The 10374-nt window shown below is 55.1% G+C and overlaps 1 protein-coding gene across 1 annotated transcript in view; it reads right to left on the bottom strand.

The window, feature by feature from the left end:
- Nucleotides 1-8616, bottom strand: part of EAH_00002080 (hypothetical protein, conserved) — a gene marked incomplete at both ends in the record, with an annotated part of 9570 nt that extends 954 nt beyond the window's left edge. Inside the window, 11 exons of the mRNA XM_013394627.1 lie at nt 29-178; nt 390-448; nt 743-830; nt 1334-1629; nt 1847-2551; nt 2692-2767; nt 3018-3940; nt 4252-4339; nt 4442-6859; nt 6949-7349; nt 7711-8616. Coding sequence (XP_013250081.1) covers nt 29-178; nt 390-448; nt 743-830; nt 1334-1629; nt 1847-2551; nt 2692-2767; nt 3018-3940; nt 4252-4339; nt 4442-6859; nt 6949-7349; nt 7711-8616 — 6110 coding nt within the window. The remainder of the gene's footprint in view (nt 1-28; nt 179-389; nt 449-742; nt 831-1333; nt 1630-1846; nt 2552-2691; nt 2768-3017; nt 3941-4251; nt 4340-4441; nt 6860-6948; nt 7350-7710) is intronic.
- Nucleotides 8617-10374: the final 1758 nt, after the last annotated feature.

Here is a 10374-nt window from a genome sequence, read left to right as displayed (position 1 = left end):
CAGCAGCAGCGTGTCTTCTAGCAGACACCCCAACGGCTCCTGGCGAGATGAAGGAAGAGGCAGCGGCTTGCTGCTGCTGCTGCTGCTGCTGCTGCTGAGAATCGCGCTGCTGCTGAAGCCCTCATGACCCTCTGCGTCGCCGTCCAGCCAAGGCACCAACACGCCACTAACCAATAACCTGCAGCAGCAGCAGCAGCAGCAGCAGCAGTAATAGCAGCAGTAGTAGTAGCAGAAGCAGCAGCCGCAGCGCATTGAACTCCCTCTTGATGGCTGCAGCAGCATCTCCACCTGCAGCAGCAGTAGCTGCATCTGCTGTAGCAATAGCAACCCGAGCAGCGGCAGAAGCAGTAGCAGCAACACCAGCAGCAGCAGCAACAGCAACAGCGCACCTTTGCAGCTGCAGTCTCCTCAGCATAGAAAGGGAGTTAATGACAAACGAATAAATAGCCTGATGGAGGACAAAAAGCAGCAGCAGCAGCAGCAGCAGCAGCAGCAGCAGCTCGACCGATTATGAGCAACAGCAGCAGCGAGCAACAGCAACAAAGCCCTAATACGTCTTGTGCTGCTGCAACACCTGCACTTGCAGCAGCAGCAGCAGCTGCTGCTGCTGCTGGTGTTGGGTCCCTTATTCGCTCGAGGAGACTGCTACGAGAGCAGCAGGTAAAAGGGTTTAGGGTTTAGGGTTTAGGGGGGTGTCTTGCCTGTCTTCGTTTATAATCAGAAGGAGATTGCAGCTGCAAACCCGAGGGCTTTGCTTTGCATGCGGGGTGTACGCAAGCCCCATTGAGAGCACACATAACATCGATGAAGAGACAGGGCAGTGCTGTCTCCTGCAGCAGCAAGGAGACAGACACACGCAGCGCCTCACTTGCAGCAGCAGCAGCAGCTGGACAGACCAGCAGCAGCAGATCTGCTCCAGCAGAAACGCAACAACAAGCCCACGCACGCGCAGCAGCAGCAGCAGCAGCAGCAACTGTCTCCGATAAACCCTAAACCCTAAACCCTAAACCCTCACATGGCGGGGCAGTACAAGGCCCAGATACACCGACTCTGCCAGTCGGCGCACTGAGGCGTCTTCATCTCCCAGACAAAAGAAGAGACTGCAGCAGCAGCAGCAACAGCAGCAACAGCAGCAGCAGCAACACCAGTTCAGAAGCAGTTCGAGGTGATGCCTTGAGATGCTATGGATCCCCCTGTGGAGGTCCTCAGCTGTACTCATTTGTCTCTCTTTCTGTCTCTCTTTGCTGATGATTTAAAGTGTCTCTTCCCTCTGTGTCTCTCCTTATTAACAACCATGCTGCTGCTGCTGCTGCTGCTGCTGCTCGCGTCTCACCCCAAAACAGCTTCTCCTTTGCAGCGTACGTATTCCTCAGCCAGAAGGCGTGACAAACAAATCAATGCCATCTTCCTAAGCGGCGCCAGCGCCATCCTGCTGCTGCTGCTGCTGCTGCTGCTGCTGCAGTTGCTGCTGCTGCTGCTTCTGGCTGCTGCTGTTGCTGCCAAGGCGTGCGCTGCAGGTTGCTGCTGATTTGCAGCTGTCTCTGTCTCCTTTGAAACAATTGCAGAGACAATCAACGGCAGCACTTTGTCAGTCAGCTGCCCGTGCCGCTGCAGCACGTCGCTCAGCACCTGCAGCAGCAGGAGTAGCAGCAGCAGCAAGCAGCAAGCAGGAAGGCAAAGCAGCTGAGCGACGGCAAGAGCGAAGGCTACAGGGGACAACAGCAGCAGCACCCAACCTCAAGAGCACAACAACGACTATGGGCATATGGAAGCAGCAGCAGCAGCTACTGCAGCAGCATCAGCAGCAGCATCATCAGCTACTGCAGCAGCAGCAGCAGCAGCTCACCACTACGGCGTTAAGGCGGACCATCGGAGGTTCTTGCTGCTCTAGCTGCGCAGCGACGAGTTCTACGGCTAGCTGCAGCAGCTGTTGCTGCTTGTGGGGCGGCGTCTTGCTGCCTTTTCCTGCTGCAGCAGCAGCAGCAGCAGTGTCTTTTCGTTTGCGGTGAGAGCCAAGCTGGCCTGTGCTGCTGCCAGCAGATCCTGCAGCAACTGCGAGCTTCCCTAGCACATGAATAGCCAAGGTCCTTACGCGCAAGGGCAGAGGCTCGAACAGCTGCTGCTGCTGCTGCTGTTGCTGCTGCTGCTGCTGCTGCAGAGTCGGAGACAGCCTGCGCCTTTTGCTGTGGGGTTCAGTTTGTCTCCTTTCTGTCCTCAGGGGACGGAAAGGAGACAGCGCGGAAGCAACAAGAGCAGCAGCCTGAGGAGACTCCTTGTTATTGTTGTTGTTGTTGCTGCTGCTGCTACGTGGGCTGTTGTTGCTGCTGCTGCAGCTGTTGTTGCTGTTGTTCAGCAGTTCGTTCCTAGGAGACGAAGAGGCCTCACACCAAGAAGAAGCAGCTGTTGCTGTGCTGCAAGCTGCAATGGAAAGAAGCCCTGGATCCTCGATGCCTTCTTGCTGCTGCTGCTGCTGCAGCTGCTGCTGCTGTTGTGACAAAGCAGAAACAGCGACTCTCTGAATGGCTGAGGGAAGCTTGTTAAGGACAAGGGCCTGCAGCAGAAGCAGCAGCAGCAACAACAACAAAGACAGCAGCAGCAGCAACGGTACGGGCACAAATGTAAACGGAAAAAGCCAGCAGCAGCAGCAGCAGCAGCAGCAGCAGCAGCAGGTTTCGCTGTAGGAAGGCCCACCTGCACGACTTTTGCTACATCTTCTTCCAGCCGCAGCAAACCCATCAACGCCAACTCCCCAGCGAGCGCCAAATACCTGCAGCAAACGAAGCAGCAGCAGCAGCAGCACAGCTGTAGCAGCAAAGCTACAGCAGCAGCAGAAGCGGAAACAACAGCAGCAGCACGAACACCGCCCAGCAGCAAACGTAGCAGCAGCAGCAGCAAGGAAGATTGTGCTTCTTTGCCTGCAGCATATGAGAAAGCTGCAAGAGCTGCGGCAGTAGCAGCTGCTGCATAGCAATAGCAGCAACTCCAGCAGCAGCTGCTGCTGTCGCCAAGCAGCTTACCTACAAAGCCCTTCATCGTCAGGAAGAAGCACCAGCCGCTGCTGTTTATTTGCTGTTGACTCTTGTGCTGCTGCTGCTGTTACTGTTACTGCTGCTGCTGCAGAGTCCTCTTGTGGCCTTGCTAGTTCATATGCTGCTGCTGGCAGTGCTGCTGCTGGCAGTGCTGCTGCTTCTGTCAGTGCTGCTGCTGCTGGCAGTGCTGCTGCTGTTGCTGGCTGTGTTGGTGCTGCAGCCTGGAGCTGCAGAGACACCGTCGCACGGCATATCATATCTTTGAGCGTTCGCTGGAGGCCTTCCCTCGTCCGCTGCAGCAGCACCTGGGTCCAGCTGCTTCCCAGGCCCTGCTGCTGCTGCTGCTGCTGCAGCTGCTCTTGCTGCTGCTGCTGCTGCTGCTGTGGGGAGACGAAGGCAGCCGTGTCCGGCAGGTAGATAAGGCCTTTAGAGACGGCAAAAAGGCTACGAACAGCAGGGGCAACAAAGTCTACAGGCAGCAGCTGCTGCGACAGCAGCAGCAGCAGCTCTGCAGCAGCAGCACTGCGAGTAGAGAAAGAGGCGAACGCCGCAGCAGAAGCAACAAGGTCTAGCAGCAGCAAGGACTTGGCCCCAAACAGCTCGTCCTCCTCCTCCTGCTGCTGCTGCTGCTGCTGCTGCAGCTCTTGCTGCTCCTCCTCCTGTTGATGCTGCTGATGCTGCGCTTGAGAATTCTGAGGTCCCTGCTGCGCCTCCTGCTGCTGCTGCAGCACGGCCGCAGCGACACGGCGCCAGGCGGCAAAGGCTGCTTCGGCAGCCTCCGTTTTCCGTCTGCTGCTGCTGCTGTTGCTGCTGCTGTTGTTGCTGTTGCCGCTGCTGTTGCTGCTGCTGTTGCTGCTATTTGTGGAGTTGCTGAGGCTTCCAGCAGGCGAATTGGCCCAGTCAAAATATCCCTAAGGTGGCAGACAAACAAAACAACAAAACTATTCACTTCAGCAGCAGCAGCATCAGGAGCAGCAGCAGAAGGCGCAGCAGTAGCACAAGATGCAGCAGCAGCAGCACAAGATGCAGCAGCAGCAGCACAAGGCGCAGGAGAAGCAGCTTAACAACGGAAAGGCCTAGATAGCAACGACGGCAGCAGCACTAGCAGCAGGGGCAGCTCTAGCAACCGCAGCAGAGCAGCAGCAGCGGAGCAGCACTAGCACGCGAAGCAGCAGCAGCCACAGCAGCAGCAGCAGCAGCAGCAGCTGTAGTGGAGAGATACCTGAAGCTCAAGGAGTCTCCTGACTGCAACACCTGGGGCTGCTACGCTGCGCATACACTGGACGAGCCGCTCTTCTGGCATTCCTCCCCTGTACACCCCACACTAAACCCTAAACCCTAAACCCTAAACCCTAATCCCTAAACGCTAATACCTAAACCCTAAACCCTAAACCCTTAGGGCTTAAACGCACCTCTTGCTGCAGCAGGAGTAATAAAAATGCCTCAGGGTTTCCAGGTGTTCATCGGTAGAGCCGGCAATCAGCAGATCTGCTGCAGCCTCTGTTGCTGCAGCTCCTGCTGCTGCGCTGCTGTTGCTGCTGCTGCTTCTGCTGCTTTCCCCCTGCAGCACCTGCTGCGCTACTTCGAGGGCCTTCTCCCTTACCATTGGCTCCTCATCCGCTGCTGCTGCCGCATGCAACACGAAATCTCTCCACGCGCAGCAAATGCTGCTTGTTAGAGAAGCAGCAGCAGCAGCAGCAGGAGCACCTGCAACAGTTTGCTGTGCCTGCACAATCTGTTGTTGCTGCTCGTCGTGCTGTCTGTCTTGCTGGTCCGATGGCTGTTCTGTGTGCTGTTCTCCCTGCTGTTGCAGCTGCTGCTGCACCCCCCCCTCCTGCTGTTGCTGCTGTTGCTGCTGCTGCTGCAGCAGTTTATGTAGAGCCGTGGTAGTGAAGACGTGCAGCGCTGCCACAGCCTGTCTCCTTACGATCACTGAACTGTCTCTGCACCTCTCTGCAATTTGTCTCCAACCCAACAGTTGAAATAAACCCCAACCCGAAGCGCCTGCAGCAGCCCCAATGGGCCTTGCTGCTGCTGCTGCTGCTGCTGCTGCTGCTGCTGGTGCGTCTTCAGTCCCTAGTTCAGGAGACTCCCCCTCCATAAGGGGCATATCGCAGGCATGCAGCTGCTGCAGCAGCGGGAGATGCTGCAGCAGCAGCGGCAGCAGATGCTGCAGCGCCAGTAACGCAGCTCGCCTCACCACTGTCTTGCTGTGCTCTAAGCAGCTCCCCCTAAGTGCCTCGAAGACAGAGGGTCGCAGCAGCAGCAGCAGCAGCTGGTACTGCTGCTGCTGCTGCTGCATCCTTTGTCTCTTTTCTTCAGAACCTTCTGCTGCTGCTGCTGCTGCTCCTGCTGCTGAGGAGTCTGCTGCAGCAAGCAGCAGCACGTCGCATACAGATGGAAGCGCCTCAATAGCCTTGGCCCTGATGAGCGGCTGCCGGTCTCCGAGTGCTGCAGCAAAAGGCAACAGCAGCTGCTGCAGCAGCAGCAGCTCTTCTCTCCCCTCGAGGAGATGCCCCAGCAGCAGCGCGCCTTTCGTCTCAGCTATCTTGCTGCCGTCCCGTACGTTCCGCCTGCTGCTGCTGCTGGTGCTGCTGCTGCTGTTGTTGTTGCTGCTGCTGCTTCCAGCAGGCGAGTGCAGCAGCTGCTGCAGCAGCTCCACACCCAGCAGCCGATGCGCCAGACGAGATCCATGCAGCAGAGGAATAAGCACAAGGCGCAAGAAGCGTTCAAGCACCCCCTGTCGCCGCTGCTGCTGCTGCTGCTGCTGCTGTTGCTGCTGCTGCTGCTGCTGCTGTTGCTCCTGCTGCTGTTGCTGCTGCTGCTGTTGCTGTTGCTGGTGCTCCGGTTGTAGTTGCTGCTGCTGCTGTTGCTCTTGCTGCTGCTGCTGTTGCTCCTGCTGCTGCTGTTGCTCTTGCTGCTGCTGCTGTTCAAGATGGTGCAGCAGCCCTCTGCTGTCTTCCCGTTGCTGCAGCTGCAGCTGCAGCTCTTCCTGCACAGTGCAGCATCTTAAGATGACCACGCAGGTTGCTGCTGCTGCTGCTGCTGCTGCTGTGCTGCTGGGGAGACACGCAAAACAGAAGCTTGCAAGGAAGGCAATAAGCGGATCAGCAGAGAGCTGCCGCTGCTGCTGCAGTTCCGAGAGGCATGCTGCTTCTGCTGCAGTAGGCTCAGCCGCAGCAACAGCTGCTGCTGCTGCGGCATTCTCTGCAGCGTTAATGCCTTCTCCTGCTTCTTCGTCAACAACAGCAGCAGCAGCTGATGCTGCTGCTTTTCTCATCTGCTGGAGGTCCTTCGAGCGGGCCTGCAGCAGCAGCACAGGGTGCAGCAGCAACTCCGGCAGCAGCAGCTCCCCACAGCAGCTGACAGCCTGCAAAATGCAGGCGACAATCTGCTGTTGCTGCTGCTGCTGCTGCTGTCTCTGTTCACTGCCACCCCCAGCTGCTGCAGCGCCGCCTGCTGCTGTTTCGTCTGCTGCTGCGCCAACGTCAAGCTGCTGCTGCTGATGCTCCTGCAGCAGCCGGGGCAGCACTGCCAGCAACAGATCGCTTGCTGCTGCAGCAAGGCAATCCACATGCGGTCCTCCTTCGTACAGGGGAAGCAAGTAAAATATCTGCTGCTGCTGCTGCTGCTGTTGCTGCTGCTGTTGCTGCTGATCCTGCTGCTCCTCCTCTACCGATCGTATATCGCTGAGCTCGTCTGCATCTCGTAGCTGCCGCTGCTCCTTCTGCTGTTGCCGTTGCTGCTGTTGCTGCTGCTGCTGCAGATGCATCGTGCGTAATTCCTTTACGCGGAGCAGCAACACCAACGGCAGCAGCAGCAGCACCTGCCTGTACGCAGCCACACAGTGCAGCACACGCACTCCATGAGCCCTGCTTATCAGCGATTTAGGGTTTAGGGTTTAGGGTTTAGGGTTTACCTAGGGAAAGCCTGAGTCTTGCTTAGCAGGTCCATCCCCCCTCGGAGCAGCAACCGCAGTGCCTCTCTGTTGCTGCAGCATGATAAGCTTTGCTGCTGCAGCTGCTGCAGCAGCAGCCCCAGCTGCAGCGACAGAATGGCAGTCAGCGAGGGGACCTCTTGCTGCTGCAGCCAGTTAGCTAGCCTCGAGCGTTGCTGCTGCATGTGCGTGTGCTGCTCCTGGTGTTGTTGCTGCTGCTGCTGCTGCTGCTGCTCTTGCAGCTGTCGCTGCAGCTGCCAAGGAGCGGCCCTGGCCTCCTGCAGCTGCTGCTGCTGCTTCTGCTGCAGCTGCTGCAGCACCAGCTGCAGCGTTTTTCCATCGAGCTGCGGCTGCTGCAGCTCCTGCATATCATTCACCTGCAGCTGGGCGCACACACAACGCACAGCTAGCCACAGCAGCAGCTAGCCAGCAGCAGCAGTAGCTAGCTAGCAACAGCAACAAAGCTAGCCAGACACAGCAGCACAGCTGGCTAGCCACTCCAGCAGCTAGCTAGCAGCTGCTGCTGTTAGCTAGCGAGAAAACCAGAAGCAGAGCTAACTAATGAGCAATAGCAGCTAGCTAAGAGGACACAGCTAGCTGCAGCAAGAAGCAGCTAGATTCAACAAGAAGCAGCTAGCCGCAGTATCAGGTATGATACGCACAAGATGCCCTGCAAAGACGGTTGCTGCTGCCGTTGCTGGTGCTGCTGCTGCTGCTGCTGTTGCTGCTGCTGCTGCTGCTTACCCCTAAGAAACGCAGGTAGGCGATTGCTGCACATAACGCCTGGCGGCCTGAGCGCTGCATGCAGAGACAAAGAGCAGCAGAGACAACTCGCCAAGCCCCAGGGGGTGCAGCAGCGTCATATCCCTCCAGAGCAGCAGCAGTTGCTGCTGCTTCTGCTGCTGCTGCTACTGCCTCCCGCACATGGTTCCAGCCCTCGCGCTGCGTGTTGCTGTCCGCTGCAGCAAGCAGCAGCAACACGTCTGCTAGGCGCTCTAGAGGGCGGCAATTATCATCATATACTGCTTCTGCTGCACCTTCTGCTGCTGCTGCTGTTGCTGCTGTTTCTGCTGTTGCTGCTGCTGCATTTGCAGAGCACACTTCCAGGGCCTCGGCCAAGGGCAGCGCAGCAACGGCCTCTCGAAGTTCTGCTGCTACTGCTGTTTCTGCTGCTGCTGCTCGTTGGTGCATGCAGTCGGAGAGGAATGGTGCTGCTGCTGCTGCTGCAAGATGCGTTGCAGCCGCAGGAGCAACAGCAGCAGCAGCAGCAACAACTGCCTTTGCTGCTGCGGCTAAGGGCTGAAAAAAGAAGAACTCAAAGTTGTCTACAGCAGCAGCAGCAGAAGCAGTGTCTGCGCTGCTAAAAGAACTTAATATACAACGGGGTCTCCTTGCGGCACCTGCAGCAGCAGCAGTAGCAACAGTAGAGGCAGCAGCTGCTGCTGCGGGCATCCGTCTCCCCCCGCGCACGCAGCTTCGCCTCGTGCTGCTCCTGCTGCCGCTTTCCGGGCTACTATCACTGCTGCTGCTGCTGCTGCTGCTCCTGGAGCTGCTGCTGCTGCTGTTCGCCCTCTTGTTGCGGGGCTTGCGAATGCTGGTCCTGTTACGTGTGGGGCTGCTGCTGCTGCTGCTGCTGCTGCATTTTTTCATTCTGCGGCATCCTGAAGCCTGCAGCAGGGGCAGACCCACAGAAGGGCCCTCCATCATTGTCGAGCTGCTGCTGCTGCTGCTGCTTCCAGGGTTGCTGCTGCTGCTGTTGCTGCATGCTTATGGCGCCGCTGCAGGCCTTCGTTGTTCCCGCATGCATCGCCGCCACCGCTGCTGCTGCTGCTGCTGCTGCTGCGAGCTGCTGCTGCCATGAGGCTGATACGAGGCTTCCTGCCCCTACATAAGGCCAGACATCTTAGGGCGATCGGTGCAGCAGCAGCAGCAGCTGCTGCTGCTGCTGATGCTGCTGCTGTAGCTGTTAATGCTGCGCTTACCGATCCTGGAGACGCTCCAGCAGCAGCAGCAGCAGCAGCAGCAGCAGCAAATGGGTGTGTAGCTGGTATCTGAGGCGAGGCTAAAGGAGTCCCCCTTAAAGAAGCTGTTGCCGGTGCGTTTAAAACAAAAAGGAGACAAGCAGCAAAAAGAACAGCAGCAGCAGCAGCAGCAGCAGCAAGTATTTGGCTGTCGCTCACAGGGCCCCCAGAGGAATGGTGGGGTTGTTGTGTTTATAGGGTGTCTCCGCAGTAGGAGGAGACAGCAGGAGCAGCACAAGTTAAGTTTATAGACAAAAATAAATAAATAAAAGCAAATAATTAATACTTTCTTCTTCTTTGCTGCTGCAGCACTCTAAGATAAGAGACAGCCCTTTTATATTTATTCATACAACAAGCGGTGGGGTTGTTGTGTTGTTGTGGGGCTGCAGAGAGCGAAGAGCAAAAGAGACAGAAATAAGACAAAAGGAGACAGTAAAGAAATAATAAACAAATAATAAATAGAAAAATAACAAGGAGGAGACAGTAAGGAGACAGTAAAGATATAATAATCAAACAAATATAATAAGCAGGAGACAGTAAAGAGACAATAATAAACAAATAATAAACAGAAAACAATAAGAACGAGACTATGAAAATGTAATAAAGAGATAATAAACACAAAAAGGAGATAATAAAGTTATAATAAAGAGATAAAATAATAAAGAGACGATAAAGAGACAATAAAATAGGAGGAGACAATAAAGAGACAGTAAAGAGATAGTAAAGAGATAATGAAGAGACAATCCAGAGAGAAGAGAGACAATAAAGAGACAGTAAATATAAGAGAAAGAGACAGTAAGGAGGCAATGAAGAGACGACAAAGAGACAATAAACAGAAAAACAAACAAAACAGAGGTAATAAAGAGATAATAAAGCGACAGTAAGGAGACAGTAAGGAGACAGTAAAGAGACAATAAACCCACCATAAAGAGACAATAAAGAGACAATAAAGAGACAATAAAGAGACAGTAAAGAGACAATAAGCAGATAGTAAAGAGACAATATAAAAGCAGAAAGGAGACAACGAAGAGACGAAAAGGAGGCAATGAGGAGACAGTAAAGAGACAACCAAGAGACAATAAAGAGACAAAAGAGAGAAAGCAGATTGGCAATAGCGAGACAACAAAGAGACAGACACACAAGCAATAAAGAGACAATAAAGAGACAATAAAGAGACAGTAAGGAGACAGTAAGGAGAGAACGATAGAGATGCAATTAAGGAGATGACTCTAACTTAAAGTGAATACACAAAAGAAACAAACGGTGACAGAAAAATAAAACAGAGGCAGAGTAAAGAAACAGCACAAATACAAAAAGCAGACAGAGGCATACAGGTAGAGAGACATGCATTAGTAGATATATGCATGCTTATATATATATATATATA

The sequence above is a fragment of the Eimeria acervulina genome, genomic scaffold, assembly GCF_000499425.1.
Source record: "Eimeria acervulina Houghton genomic scaffold, Eah_scaff7, whole genome shotgun sequence".
NCBI classification, from domain to species: Eukaryota; Apicomplexa; class Conoidasida; order Eucoccidiorida; family Eimeriidae; genus Eimeria; species Eimeria acervulina.
Note: the sequence above shows the minus strand (reverse complement) of the source record. Positions and strands in the feature narration are given on the sequence as shown.